This window comes from Physcomitrium patens, chromosome 10 (genome assembly GCF_059467195.1).
Source record: "Physcomitrium patens ecotype Gransden chromosome 10, ASM5946719v1, whole genome shotgun sequence".
Classification (NCBI taxonomy): domain Eukaryota; kingdom Viridiplantae; phylum Streptophyta; class Bryopsida; order Funariales; family Funariaceae; genus Physcomitrium; species Physcomitrium patens.
This window is the reverse complement of record NC_143419.1, coordinates 2084490-2100312: the sequence shown is the minus strand read 5'-3', so window position 1 is coordinate 2100312 and position 15823 is coordinate 2084490. Positions and strand designations below refer to the sequence as shown.

General features: G+C 34.4%; 1 protein-coding gene and 1 long non-coding RNA gene across 3 annotated transcripts; both read right to left on the bottom strand.

Moving 5' to 3' along the window:
• Nucleotides 1-6620: 6620 nt before the first annotated feature.
• Nucleotides 6621-7281, bottom strand: LOC149988190 (uncharacterized). Its single transcript, XR_016504916.1, has 3 exons — nucleotides 7140-7281; nucleotides 6931-7040; nucleotides 6621-6756 (listed from the first exon to the last, which is right to left on the bottom strand). It is a non-coding gene; the product is annotated as an uncharacterized LOC149988190 (long non-coding RNA).
• Nucleotides 7282-7757: 476 nt separating this feature from the next.
• LOC112287185 (carbon catabolite repressor protein 4 homolog 5) lies at nucleotides 7758-14736 on the bottom strand. 2 transcript variants are annotated; one of them, XM_024529938.3, is made up of 17 exons: nucleotides 14478-14736; nucleotides 13667-13906; nucleotides 13341-13435; nucleotides 12987-13153; nucleotides 12577-12639; nucleotides 12252-12304; nucleotides 11851-11932; nucleotides 11602-11663; nucleotides 11085-11172; nucleotides 10784-10876; nucleotides 10384-10416; nucleotides 10171-10271; nucleotides 9489-9953; nucleotides 9157-9262; nucleotides 8642-8727; nucleotides 8404-8488; nucleotides 7758-8007 (listed from the first exon to the last, which is right to left on the bottom strand). In XM_024529938.3, exons 2-17 carry the CDS (start codon nucleotides 13786-13788, stop codon nucleotides 7903-7905), a joined length of 1806 nt encoding a protein of 601 aa, XP_024385706.1. In that variant the 5' UTR covers nucleotides 13789-13906; nucleotides 14478-14736; the 3' UTR covers nucleotides 7758-7902. The 2 variants fall into 2 exon arrangements, with proteins under 2 accessions (XP_024385706.1, XP_024385707.1); XM_024529939.3 differs by having other exon boundaries at nucleotides 14454-14672.
• Nucleotides 14737-15823: the final 1087 nt, after the last annotated feature.

Sequence of the window (15823 nt, the reverse complement as noted above, 5' to 3'; positions counted from 1 at the left end):
AACTCCACGGAACGATTGATTACTGCTGGTGATGGTGTCCTTTTTACTGGGTTCTCGTGAACATCGCCGCGCGCGGGCGAGCTCGGACTCGTCGGCATTCGAGGGTCGCCGCGGGGCCGCTCGGTGACGCCAACCCGCGTTGACGCGTAACATGGTGGGGGGAAACCATCGGCAGCGGCACCTGTAGCTTGCAAACTGGCGCCGCTTTTCCTTTAATTAATTAATTATTTATTGTGGAAACCAATGACGAAATGCCAATACTACTACAACATTCATACAACCTGAGGGGAAGATGGAACTCACTCACCTGGTGAATAGTGATGGGATAAAATGTGAATAGTGAGTGATAAGACAGATTTGGTTATTTATGAATGATACTATTCTCTCTCTGTAGTTATGTTACACTGGGCTAGAGAAAATAAATTTAAAGTGCAATCTTCCCATTCTTTTGCTAGTCCTCCTTTTCACTTTATTATACACGTCACATACTTATTTCAACTGGCAGAATCTTGTTGCTCCATGTTTTATTTTTGCTTTTACTGTTTGTTTACCCCACCTCATAGGCATCTTTTCTCATTTGAACATCCATAATTAGCTAGAATTTGAGGAACAGGAGGGAAGGGAGGATTTTTTATTCTGGGAAATGCTGTGTTTTACAAGAGACCTTCGTCTCTATTTATATATATATATATATATATAGTTGAGGGGTTTCTGTTTCTTCCTCCATGAAGAAAAATATGAATTCATATTTTAATTTGTGGGTCTGTTTTTAAAATGCTCTGGATGAGTCAACAACTTTGTGATGCACAACTTTGTCCACATGCTCGTGACATATATTTGTTCACCAATTTTGTTGATCCAATGTTTCTTCTAAAATATATTTTTTCACATTTAAAAAAATAATATGTATTTTAAAACGGGAGGGTGGGGGGACATAGAGTCTAACTGTTTACCAAACCCTCAACAAAGAAACTGGATTCATCAATGCAAATTTTTTCAAAAATATATATTTTTTTCCCATCCCATATTGCTTAAAGTGTCACTGAAACACAATATGTAAGTTTAATCATTATATTCACTAATACATTAAAAAACAATAAATTCAATGGTGTGCTAATACCCAGTAACAGCACTTACAAAAGTAAAAGTAAAAGTAACACTGTGCTGGAGTCTCATGGAGTTGAATGCTTGCAGGGAATAAGATGGGGAATATTCGACCAGGGGGGTGATTCCACAATGTTTTATATTGGACTACATTGGTTGAGCTGGCGCCTCGAATTCGAAGAAATCCCTGGCTGGGTGGGAAAAGGAGCTTGTGCCCTTGCCACGAGGGCCTGGTCGAGTCTCCGTCAGCATCGCCAGCGTGGCGGGGTGGTGGGGCAAACGTCCAATGGAGGTCCATGCTGTGGATGCCAGCTGGGTCTGCTCAGCTTTGGACTAGGATCCTTGGGCCATGTCAGCCGCGTGGGGATAGGACAACGGTCCGGTGATTGTGAGGGATCGCTCACGGCCACACGCTCCCCTTTTTCGTCCCCACGCTGCGTTGGCCCCAATCCCGAGGTTCATGAAAGGGGATAGTTTGTTTTGTATGGAATCAATTAATTAATTGGAACAAAAATGGGTTGTGGGCAGGAGTGACCATAATAGAAAAAAAGACAAAAAAAATATTATAAAAGTAAAGGAAAAAAACAAAAAGACGAAGGGAGTGAGAGGAGTTTTAAGGACAAGAATTTAAACTCACTTTTTGTTGTTGTTGTTGTTTTTTTTTTATTATTATTATTTTTTATTTTATTGAGAGTAGTGCAATCTCTTTTGGCTTTCCACCTAAACTTTCATTTAAGAACAAAGTTTGACACAACCACAAGCAAAAAGGAGAAATATGTTTATTTTATTATATTTAAGAATATTATGGATAAATTGGTTGATGGTTGGCATCATATGTATGTTTTGAAACAATTGGTGACAAAATTTGACGGATGCAAGGTGGGGTTTCTTTTAAACAAGGATTGGGTATTGATATTCATTTAATTATTATTATTTTGAGACATTTTTGACAATAATGATAATAATAATAATAATAATAATAATAAACATTTTTTACAACCAAATATATTTTTAAAAAAATTGAATTAAATCTTTTTTAAGTCAAATATTTAAAAAATTGAAAATAGATTGAGGTTAAGGTTTTTTAATTTTTAATTCATTTCCTTCATTGAAAAGACATTATAAAATTCATAATTGAAAGTTCGTTCATTAAATATGTATAAAATATCACCTTAAAAAAAATTAGAGAAAACAATTTCTACCTACCTACCAAACTGAATAAAATAATACTAAACTCATGATAAATAAATAACATTAATTATATAATTAAAAACATCAAAAATATGAGTTTCATTATGTTTGTTTATTTTGATATGTTTGCATTCAAATGAGTGATTTTATTATTACTAATATTATTGTTTTCATCATTATTTTTTGTTGAACTAAAAATAATTAATTTTTTGTACTACTTAATACTATAAACTTGTTTATAATATTCTACTTTTGCACAACTAAGGAATTTTTATGAATTTAGTAAATATTATTTCAAGTGAAGAACAAGGAAAATAACATCCTCATAAGTATGATGAACACGAGTGTTCTAATTGATGCATTATTTTCCATGAATAAATTCATCTGGTTTCATGAAAAATGTAATGACTTTTATTTTTCTATGATATATTGCTTTTATATTTCATGAACATAAGGCGTTAAAAATGTTTTCTTTTACAAACTTACTTAAAAATTAAAAATTAAGTTTTTAGATTTTATCTCTCATATATATATTTTTTTGAAAATTAGATAAAATAGTTTCTACATTTACTATTTGAATTCAAAAAACATGTAAAATAAGTTTTGTTGTTGATGGATGTTGAAACATAGTGTATTTCTACAGGATGCATTTTTTTTTTTACATAAGAAATACAATTTAATGGCTATCAATTTTTTGAGTAAATATTTGAATTTCTTACCATTTAATCAACATAATAGACTCTTCTTCTAGTAGTAGAATCTTTGTTTATTTATTTAATACTTCCATGACTTTGGCTCTAAAGCATTGTTACATTTTTGAAGTTCTTGACAACAACATAACTTTGAAATAGATATTTTGGTAATATATATATATATATATATATATATATACATATGCTAATTTTTCTAGCCAAACATTACAAATAAAAATTGCTTCCAATTTACCTTGAAAGATCAACAAACCCACTATTGAACAATCTTGCAACTGTCGATTCTATTTAGTAATGTCAACCAGCTTTTTGAAGGCTCACAAATTCTCATTTATTGAATGATTTGAAAATTTCTTTTTTATATATATATATATATATATATATTTGAAAAGAAGAACTATATATTATAATGGTGGGTGGTATAATTGTAGATGGGCTTCCTGTATCATTCCAATTTTTGTGTATTAAATATTATTGCCATTATTGTAGAGAAGATTTTTGTTTTCTTTAAAAAGTTTGAATGAATAAGATTATTGTTTTAACATTAACCTATTTTTTTGATATAATAGGTACATTGATAAGAGCTTTTTAGAACATATTCGGTTGTTGAGAAAATTATGTGCCATTTACTTCCATATGGATCATTTGGGAGGCTCTTTTTACATGCTTGAAAATCTTTTCAAAAATTAAAATTAATTATAATGTTAATTAGATAATACTAAATATAGACATTATTGTCTAATAGAACTTTTTTTTTTTTTTTTAGATGAAACAAGAATTTTCGAATAGTAATTTGCTTTAGGAAGGTTGATACAACAATTGCCTCTTGCTCAATATTCTTCCTATTTTTATGTTTTGAAAACATTTCTATTATTAAACTTCCTAAACACACTCACAATTGATAAAAGCCAATCTATTTTATCCCATAAAGAATGTTTTTTTGTCATAAACAAGATAATCTTTGCATTGGCAACATACAATTTTATTTGTGTATTAATACTCGGCTCTTGTTTGAGAACATCACAATTTGCAGTAATTCATGTGGAAATTATAGGGAATCAGTACAAGTTGAAGTATTTAATTTTTTTGTTGCTACATATGGTGTAATGCTATTTTTATTTATTTTTATTTATTTATTTTAATTTGGATTACAATAAGAATAGTTCAAACCATGGAAATGAAAGCATAAAATTCATGAAATCAGCAATAGAATAGAAATATAACTAATAACATAAATAAATAAATAAATAATCTCTGCAAGGTCAAAATAAAGCCCATTTGACAATGTTCTTATTATGTTTTTTAAATATGTTCTATTAGATGTGAAGATTGTAAAATTATGCAACTAGAATGCTGCTTTTTCACTTGTCAAATGCCATGATGTTAGATAAATGGGTATAATACCACAAACATAATTAAAATATTATGTGGGTGTTATAAAACCTGTTGCATGTTATCATCTCAAAAAATAAAAATAAAAGATATTAAACAATTATTATATAAACTTACTTCAATGTAACTTGTGCGTTAGGTATAGGTATTGTGCACCGAATATATGATTGTAGCATTATATTATTTTATTTTGAAAGTGCTTTACTTATATGAATACTAATTGATAAAGGATGTTGATTAAATAAAAAACTTTGAGTGAAGTATATTTTGGATGAAACGTTTTTTTAGAAATTATTTAGTAGTTGTTGTTATTTTATTTTTCTACACTTTTGTTAAATTTATCACTTTGAATCATTTATTGGTGTTTATTGCAACAAGGACTAAATATTATTAGACAAATCTTGTAACTTGGCTATATAACCAAAATGACACCAAAATTTATAGTGAATAAAAAAAAAGAAAAAAAAGAAAAACTTTAGTTCTCTAAAAAAAAAATGTGACAAAATAAAAACACATCTACATAGCTAGAGAAGAAATAAATGATACTAACCTTGATATTAACCTTATGTTTTTGGAAGCTCTAGGATTCATGAATAGTTATTAAAAACTAATTATTAGACGTTTTGATCCTTCGACTGTCTTTTAAAATTACATCAATTTAATCAAATTTAAAAATATTATCACTTTTAATTGGGATTTTTCATTGCAAAAATAATTGAAGAAAAATTCTAAAAAAAATAAATATATCACATTGAATTTCTCTTAACATATTAATAAAAAGATCCTTTCACTTGAGTGAAAATATATGTTGTCTACGACACTATCTACAACTTCACATATTCTACAACAAAAAAATGTTAAAATATTTATTTTTTATGCAATAAAATTTGCATTAAAATAAAATAAAAAACATTGTCATATTATATTCTATATATATATATATATATATATATCCGCTTATAAAAATCAGATGACTAATTAATCTATGAAGTTTTATTTTATTTTATTTTTATTAACAATTCTACTTGTTTGATATCACCCAAAATAAATATTAAAATATGAAGAACCTACAAATGTATGACAACGGTAGCAATTATGAAAAGTTTAATTTAGAAAAACAGTTTAGAACATAAAAATATGAGAGAAGCATAAAAATAAGAAATAAAAAATAAATTTAAAATTAAAGAAGAAAGAGTACAAGAATCAATTAACTAAGTGTATCTTGATATTTAACTATGAAATCATCTGAGTTGTTGTGCAGGTTATTGGGAATATGACATATAAATATGTTCTCAAAGAATTAGAATCTATTTAAAATTTAAAAATTCAAAATATAAAAACATTCTCCTCTACAACATTAAGGTTAAAGTTTGCATGTATACATAATTTGTATAAACTGATACACACAATAAAATCATCTATTATCAACACATAAATTTAAATTTTCATATTTTACGTTTATTGATCAGTGTTCAAAAGTTATAGAACTAGTTATAAATTTATTATTAAGATTGAAGACTTTGTATCATGGAGCAGCTTCTTTTATTAAACAAAAGAATAAACATAAATTAATGATACAATCTAATAAATCTAAATAACAGTGCAATATCAACGTGTCTTAAAAAGTAAGTAGAATAAGTTGTATACTTATAGAATTTTTTTCCAAACAATAAAAAAGTAAATTTAAAACACCTTCACAGTATTTTTTGGCACTTCGTTAAGAACACATGTGATTTATTATGTACATACTTAACATCATATCTCCATGAATGCACTACATTTATCAATCCATCGTCACTTTTTAAATAATTTTTATTTATAATTCCTTATATATATATATATATATATTTATTGACACACACACACACACACACATATATATATATATATATATATTCCTCTTTTCGACCCATTGTATTTTTTTTTTTGTAATATTTAAATAAAGCGTCCTTATCTTTTCGTTGGCACTATTACTGGCATCTTACATCATCTTAGAAGACGTCAAAAGAGGGAAATGGATTGAAAAAGACTTGTCCAAACAACACACATGATCCAATCCTCCCAACCAAAATTGAACCTCCATTCACACTCCATGTTTGACATTCTATAGCGTCTCCAAATTAAAATTAAAAATAAAAACAAAACCAAAAAAAATCCAAAACAGGGCTCCAACAAGAACAACATTCAACACAAGAGCTAAATAAAAGAAAGAATCCAAAAAAATTTCTTGCAGCCTCAGCTTCCTGTTCCTCTTAAAATAAAAAAAAGTGAACACTTTTTTCGCAGTTATTTCGAGCTTGAAATGCAACATTCTTGGAACTATTTTTCACTTATCCATTTCTCCAACTCATCTCCCCACCTGCTATTCCAAGCCACCAACTCCAAACCTCAGTTCACAAAAACATTGTAAAAAATGAGCAGAATCAGACACAGAAACGGCACGTTCAAGTGTCAGAGAACGACCCCATTTCTGCACGTGGAAGCTTCCAAAGGCCATGTCAGAAACGAAGAAAATACTCACTCACTTACTTACTCTAACTCACTCCCTCACTTCCTCATTCTCCTCAACCCCATGGCTGCGGCTCTCTCCCCCACGTCACCTCCAGCTAGCAACACGAAAAAACACCACATGACTGCAGCATTCTGCAACCCCACAAAAAACAAGGGTGTCAGACAAAGCCAGTCAACACATGGAAAACAGACAGAATCCAACACGGTTGTAGTGGGGGAGTAGTTTCTTACGTGAAGGATGCTCATGGCAGAGCAGATCATTTGCTGTCGGAGAGTGAGGGAGTGAGGGGAGTGAATCTGGATGGACCCAGCTGGGTTGCAGACTTGCTTGCACTGGTCCAACCAAGTCTATCTTTGCTTTCACTGATCAAACTCTGCTACCCCTGATGATGCTCCAGGACTAGGTCAAGCTGTGGAAACGTACATCTGTCCGTCATGCTCAGAGTTGTCTCCCCACTGCTACACGCCTATTGCCTTTCTGAGCTGTGAGAGCTCCTTTGGTGCTGCGAGGGGAGAGCAGTATCTAAGTTACCGCTACCATCCTTTCAGTCTAGCGGTGCTCAGCATCATGTGTTATTGTTTTAACACATATATGTTTATTTCGTTGTCAGTTGAGTGTGTGTTAGGTTATGTTCTTTTGACTAAATGTTTTACTGTGGGACCCACCCCCATTATCTGACAAACTGCAATGAATTATATAAAATAGATAAAATGAGTGGTTGGTTTGAATAGTCGTACATGTTTCATGCTTTGCTGAGTATATGCACAGACGGTGCGAATGGACAAGTGTGTTGTGCGTTTGAAAAAATACGGCACCCTCTGAAACGGCATGTGTTGGCATAGACCAAGTTTTTGAAGTGGCTATTAGTGTATTGATGTTGTCGATGATGTAATTACAGAATCTACAGAATGCTTTCTTCTTTCTCTATCTCTCTCTGAATCTGTCTTCCCTTCTAGTTTCCATTTTGTAAGGATTATAAAGAGAGGTCCAGGCTTATCCAGATTCTGATTCAGACTCTTCGCGTCCTGCAGTCAAAACGTCCGCGCTTGGAACAAAGGAGAACTCGCAAGCCAACGCCAAGTGGTCACTTCCCCATTTCTGCAGACAACAACCCAAAATTGCATTAGGGGAATCTAGATGTTTGCGGACGAGAATGCCGCAAAAACTGTGGAGTAGAGCAAGCCGAATACCACGTCAGCTCTTTACAAAACTACTACCTTCTGGTTGATGCATTCCTTTCACAGAATTAGACAATCGTTACAGGCGATTTAGAGACCACACATTTCTGTAGAAATTTATTTCATCATCAAAGTGTTGATGGCTTTAGAACGTAGAATACTAATGTTTGAAGTACAAAACAAGCGTCGGCTATGCTTCTGATGATAAGCGGAACTTATTAGTCCATGTGCGCGTGATGCTTGTATATGACTTTGTGAGGAAGAAAAAACTTCAGACCCTTCTAGAAGAAAGGGAGGATAAGTTAGAGAATGAGACCTTCGAGGGAAGTCCTCCACAACGTTGGAGTACAGAAAAGGGAAGAGTGTCCAGAACTCTCACTGTGCATAGCTCATCTGTATGCCTGCATCATTCACCACCTTAAAGCTTGTAATATGCTCAGAGCTATTATGCTGGTATAATTAACTATGTTCTCAGAAACATCATGAGCAAGAAAAACCTCACCCAAATATCCAACTGCAGACAAAACCAAAATAAAAGGACAATGTGGGCTTACCAAATGTAATCGACAGTACCCTTAAATCTTTTGTGGTAAGACGTTACAAATGGTTCCCCTCTTTCATCCCTGCTCCCAGGCTTTCCCTGCGCGTAAGAAAAGCAGGGATAAGTCGTAGAAACGAGGTAATGCAGAACAATGCAGGAATTTACAGTCGTCATTTTATGGTTAGGAGTTTATGATACTGTGCTGATAGCAGAAATAATCCTGCATCTCTAATCCGAATGTCTTAACACTAGCGTAAGTCCTTGGATGTCGCACCAACATCCAGTTGCTCTCGCACAAGAAAATTGGCAAGAGATTTTAGCATACGCTGCTACGACAAGATTTCAAAACAGACAATAATTGTTTCATAAGTTCAATGATGGCAGAACATCGAGTTGCATCATTCCTTTCCAGAATGTATGAGATCAATATTGACAGGTATAAAGGCTACACTCGAACTTCAGATTGTCAATTCTACTCCAACGTTTTCACTAGTGTCAATCTCAAGTATCAAAGAGTTCGAAGTAAACCTTGATTTCTGAATACGCGCTTCGCAAATTTAACTTATGTCGAACTATAGATAAGTGCCTCTCCCCAGTAGATGTCATCAGCTCCGATTCATCCCAACCCTGCACCCTGATGCCATGAAGTTCACCGAGTTTGCATTAACTCACTAACCCTGGAAGGAAAAATGGCTGAAAAAGCATAGAGAAGCATCAGCATTGGACCAAAAGGAAGTCTTGCCTGGAATACATGAAACCGGTGAAACCGAAATCATACAGAAATGCCAAGCCATCACAATGTCACAACTGAATATCAAGCGCAATATAGAATCGCATTACGTGCAAGGTGTACCACATACCTCGTCGATTTAGGGTTTCTTTCCAGAGTTACTTTGGTCGTCTTTAGTTGAGAAGTTTCAGTTTCCAGAGTTACTCTGGTCGTCTTTAGTTGAGAAGTTTCAGTTACCAAATCTAACTCTCCAATTGTAACCACTGCAGATTCCTCCTTATCTGTAATTTTCAAAGAGACCATGCTCCTCACAGACTCCAAAATAAACTCCTCTTTGGTTCCTGGATTTATTACTTCGCCTCCTGACTCAGTTCCTACCTCAACTTCAGCCTCAACTCCTGATTCAGCTCCTACCTCACCTTCAGCCTCGAGTCCTGATACAGTTCCTACTTCGTCTCTTGTTTCAGCTACTTGCTCAGATAGTGCCTCATCTCCTGCTTTACCTCCTGCTACAGCTCCTGCATCCTCTCCTGATTCAGCTCCTTCTTTACCTTGTGCTGCAGCTTTTTGAGATAACTCAAGGGTCCTCCCATTCCTATCATAAAAGATTATCCTTAACCATTACAACTGGCCACATGACCAAAGTACTGATTGAATGTATCCCCTGTGCACGTACCGCAGCAATAGCGAGACTAGTAGCAAGTCACTATCAGCAACTGATATAACAAGTGTTATATATTGTGATCTACAAGGAATATAGTTAACCACATGCTTCTTTGAATCACTTGAGCCAACTGATAGAAAAACCATACCCCTCATATTTATACGGGTTGTATTCATTTCTCTTGAATCCGTCATTTTGGTCCTCCTCTTGACCTGAAATGTTGCGCCGATCATGAAAAGCCAGGTCCAGCTGCACTTCACAATGTCAGAATGAACCAACGAACGTAATTGCAATGTTACTGTTTCATAATAATTCATTTGTGCATGAAAAAATCAAAATATAGGATGTGTATTATTTGCACCTGTGAAGAAGTTATGAACTCATACAGAGCACTCTGTCCAACCAGATCAAAGCCCAATTAGATGTTGAATTCCCATGACTGCCGAAGAAAAGCCGACTACATTCATCCAGCATAGTAACATATAACAGCAGGTCTCTAATCTACGAAGATTTACATCAGAATCAGCACAAACTAAAATTTGGTACTTTTCTAATCGACAACACTGAATTGCCATGAACCTCCTGGTTCTTTTAGTTTCTATTTTAAACTTGCTCAGTAAAAAAGAATTTGCACAAACAATATTCCTTCCGAACCATGCAGAAGCATCAGAAAACACAGAGCTTAAATATACGAAACAATTTCTTGATGGCATCATAAAATACTTCCGACATGAAGAAAGGATGCTACACTTCGCACGTACCCACGGTGTACTATTGAAGTCACCAGCTATAGCCAGAGGCGCATTTCCCCACTTTTCACAAATAGCGTGAGCTTTCTCCAAAAGTACTCTCGCCTGGAAAGTATGAGTCGTTACAAGTGAATTTCACGAGGCACATATCCACAAGCACGTAAAAACATAAAACTGGGTCTAAATGAAATACAATTCATTTTGTGTACATACTAATCTAGGGTGCTAGAAAATCAAGTTTGCGATACCAATAGCATGAACATAACCTCACGGGGCTCGAAACAACTAAATTCCAAAATTCGTAGAATATTACCTGACCAAGCTTGACATCTCCACGCTTAGGATTGAATAGCACGTGAATGTTACCCACAATTACACGGTTATTCTTGGAATCACATGACCTGTTCAACCAACCCAAGGTATGTCAAAAAGACTTAAGATCATTACAAGAGATCTTTTGCACGAGCAAGCCACCCTATCATCGTTTTGACGTGTGCCGAAGTCTAACTCACCCTGCTTATGTATCTATTTGAGAACAATCAAATCCAAATTCTATGCAAGTTAAATCTCCGAGTATCAAACTTGGCTACAAGAAAACAAAAGCTGGAACAGATGGATAAATCAAGCAGACATTCGAACATCGTCGCGTATATAACAACACTAGTAACCAAGCTGAGATCAACCTACAAATTCAGACCATCACAAACAAAACTTTTCAAATTCAGTCCCTGCAAAAGATTCACGGTCGTCGGCACTGCTTAACAAGTACAGACACAGCTAACCAACTAAGCACTGAAGTCCCACTATAAGTGGACCTAAATTTACCATACCTAGAAATAGTTCGTCCTGCCTTGTCCATGACTTCCGTGCAATTAAGCGTCTTACTCGTGCTCTTTCAAAGCAAATAGAAAATCACGTTCAGACATACTTAATCCAGTATGCAATTCAATAAAAGAATTGCACAAAAAGAAGGGCACAAACAGGAAAACCGCATGAAAAGGATAGAACCCTATTGTCACAATAACGCTAAAAAATGACAGAAATTCTGACTGTCCAAATTATTCAGAATATAACAGTACCTGCAAAACACACAGCTGAGCAACATTGTCACGGAGATCGTGGTCTTTGAATTTTATATGCTCTACCTCGAGTAACTCAAATCTGAGACCATAACGTAGGTTAAAAATGACATGTCAAAATAATTCAGGTAGAAATGCATCGCCAACATAAAATTTCCAAAAGAAACGACAGATAAGGATCTTACAAAATTTGCCATTCATGTGAGGAACACTTCCAGTGAGATACTGCGTAATAAATAGGGCTACTCTAGGTACAACTACTTGCATCCATGTCATTAGCCTGTTCATGTTCGTAACAATTACTAGTTGAAACCATTTGGCATAAAGTCAACATGCACAAAAACTTCCTCAAAAGTTAGGACTCATAGACTGAGCCCACGCTCTCCAGGTTCATAAGGCACCTGTTTTTCCTCCAGAAGATGGCACAGCCATCGTGTGCCTCTCCAGTACGAGCCTACAAAAATAAACAAATTTGATGTCGCAGCAAATGACATGAGCTTTGACTGAGTTTACAGTCATTTAAAGTTCAAGCTGGCGCAATTCTTGAACTCAAAAAATTCCACTGTTAAGTTAAAGCCTTCACAGAAAGCAATATGGCAATCGAGTTTCTGCACTAGATTCTCTGAAGGCTGTTACAGAAAAATATGAATGTCTTGTTTCCGCTATTCGAAGAAATTCAGAACTCAAGTAAAAATTAGTGAAAGGTTTCATATAGATATCACTTACCGTGTATACACCAATGTACTCTTTCTGAAGTTCTTCGTTGAGATCTTCATAATAATCCACTTCCTAAGAGCACACATATGCAAATCATTATCTAATGAAAGATTTTCAATGGTCTGAATGGACCACCAAAACTATACAGATATCTTCTTTTCTTTTTCTTTTATCGTTTTCCTTTTTTATTAAAGAATTGTACAAAATCGGGAGACAAGTTCTACGTGTGTAAAACGCTTAATAATCTCACTAAGATATACCTGTTTTCAACATAATCAATTCCTCGAAAAGATTTCATCAAAGTCTTAAATTACAGGCACACATCAGCTTCATCCATGGCGACGGCATACCAAGAACTACACACTGAAATCTGCTCAAAATCATATCACATCCTCATGAAAGTAAGATAAAAGGTTTACTTGAAAGCATATGATATCTGGAGACCAAAGTCCAAGCTCCCGCACGAGCTTCCTTTTGCGTGCATCCCAGTCAAGGAGGAATGGTGGTACATGCCAGTATAATTCGCTTCGGTGATTCCATACATTCCGATCGGCCAATATATTGTACGATACTATAACAAATCTTTCTGGGAAGATGAAAAAGTGAATCATTGTGTTCTTAGAACAGCTTAACAATCCTAGCCAGAAGAATATACTCGTACATGCATGACAAGTTGAACTTTCATAGGAAACTGCAAATGCAGCAACAAATGTTGAATTGAATGGAAAGTGAACACCACCGGTTTGCAAAACAGCATGATAAATAAAACGCACCGTGATCAATGGGTGGTGGATTTTCAGCATGAAGCCAGTACCGGTACTCATCATGGCTCAATCGAGCCCTCTCTCCTCCATAAGATCCATTTCTTCTGTAAAGATTACGAAATTGCATATCGAGTGAGCATCATCTTAAAGGTTCGAGTGGCTTTTTAATTGAAACATCAAGGTTCACAGCATCCTCGCAGCCTAGAATGAAACAAGCCTACAACTTAAGATACCCACAGGCTCTAAAACTAAACGCTGAAAACTGAAAAAGCTAACAATTGTGTGCGAAAAATTTGATAAGCAAATAGTCTTATGAAGTCATCAGAAATGACAACCCTCTTCTCCGGAATCTGTTATAACCTCCACGCGTAGTGCCCGAGCACCCTCCTCGTGAAGAGCTTGAGTAACCAGTCCTAGAAGCACCGTCGTTATTCGAGGCATTCATGCTCATCTGCATAAACAATCTCTTATAAACAAAGCCGAGATCTCTCTTGCAAGTGCTATCCAATGAAGGACTTGACGAATTGCGAGAAGGGATTGGCCTTCCTCTAGGCGAGCGGGACGTGGATGAGGCACTGCAATGCAAGAAAAATGAGAGATAAGTGATCAATGGTGGACCCTTGACAGCAATTTCAGGCAAAAAAGAAAAAGAAAAAGAGAAAAACACAAAACAAAACAAACCCAAAAACCCAGAAATAAATCAAAACTTTAGCAACATATCCACCAATTACATGCAAATCACTGTTTTCAGTTATTTTCCATTGAAACGTCCAGCGAACGTCAACAGTCCTAACGTCCGATCCGTCCCCATTCTCACAAAAAATTAAAAAAAATTAAAAAAAAAAAAAACAAAACAAAACAAAACAAACAAACAAACAAAACAAAACAAATTGCCAGGCAATAATAACTCCAAAACCGTCAAAACCCAAAAGATCAATTTTCCAGAAATTTCACAACACTAACTCAAATAATCTCGATTCCAAAATATCACCAAGGAAAACAAAAAATCTGGGTTCCTCTCACCAATTCTGCACAAAGCACCACTACTAAACCCTAAACCCTGTAAAAACGTCCATTAAAATCCACAACACTCCACTACGTCGATGACCTCGCAAAACCCACCGGGTCCAGTGACCGAACCATCACCTCCACAACAAAGAAAGAAACAGCAATCCCCAGCGCTCGCTTCACAGGCTACACGGCGCTTGCAATCCCGCAATTCACAGAACCCAATTCGGCGATTTACTTGCAACACCGTAGGCAGCGAGCGAGGTGAAAACTGACGACAGAGTCGGCTGAGGCGTGCTTTGTGGATTTCTGACCATCGTTGCATTGCAAATTGCGAGCCGAATTGGAGGGGAATTGCGACTCCGGCGTATCAAAGGGACGAATCCCGAGGAATTGAGAGAGAGTATGTGTGCGCGAATATGTGCAGATTTTGGTCCTCCACTTGGCGACGCTTCCTCTGTCGGTGTTGTGTGCCTTCCTCGTTGGCACCATTCTTTTTCCCCTTTCTCCCTTTTACTTTTACTTTTTGGCATTCTAATCCTTTCATACAAGTGGGTTCTTTTTGTTGTTTGACAAGCCATCCTCGTCATTCACAATCATCCCTTAGATTACGTGTTAAGGAGGTTGAATTACTCAAAATCAATACTTATTTTTAGTGCTATTGTGATAAGTATATATTCGTGAAAAACTTTTAAGTTGGTAGTTAAAGGGTGATTAGGGTAGCTTTGAAGAACTTACAATGTGTTAAATCAATGTATTGCGATTAGATGCATCAACACATGAACATAATTTTTATTTTTTTAGAGTACTTGAGATCAAGCATGAGACCCTTAGGTGTTGTATATTACTTTTTCATGTGAATAACTTCTCTAATAAATGTCTGATAAATGTTTAAAATTTACTTATATTTGTTTAAAGATGTTGTCTAAGTTTTCTTTTTAATTGCTGATAATTTTCTAACCAATATTCATTTGCAAGTCAAGTTCAAAAATATTTTTGTAAAGCTATATGTTAGTTTATATTCAATAATAAAATTACATAGAAAGGTCATGTTATACTTCAAATGACACATAATAGTCATACATCTATTAAAAGTATTTAATACTTGAAAGAAATAATAATCATTCAAGTGAAAGCACCCATAACATTTGTGTATTCTTAAACTTATATATATATATATATATATATATATTAAAAAAATAAATATAAATGATTTATATAAATTTTAACATAAAAACTGAATGTTGATTATTCAATTTGTGTTTTAGGAATACAATAAAAATTCATTTAAGAATTTTAGTTCTAAATTCTATTACTTAAAAAAATATCTATACATATTCTTATATATATACTAAAATTTTTAATTTTTAAAATTTTTAAGTGTTATTTATTGTTTATTATATATTTAATTTATTATTTATTTTTAAATATTTTTTTAGAACTTTAAGAGTGTAAAATTATTTAAGTAAGTTTATTTTAGTAAG

Bases quoted from the DNA above. Each gene is read 5' to 3' on its own strand.
- LOC112287185 (XM_024529938.3), bottom strand. From the start codon at position 13,788: ATGCAGATGAGCATGAATGCCTCGAATAACGACGGTGCTTCTAGGACT. The intron at 9,263-9,488 runs GTATGTGGTACA...TCATGGCATCAG, and splicing joins AGAAACCCTAAATCGACGAG to GGTGCAGGGTTGGGATGAAT. The intron at 8,728-9,156 runs GTTTACTTCGAA...TCTTACGCGCAG, and splicing joins GCGCGTATTCAGAAATCAAG to GGAAAGCCTGGGAGCAGGGA.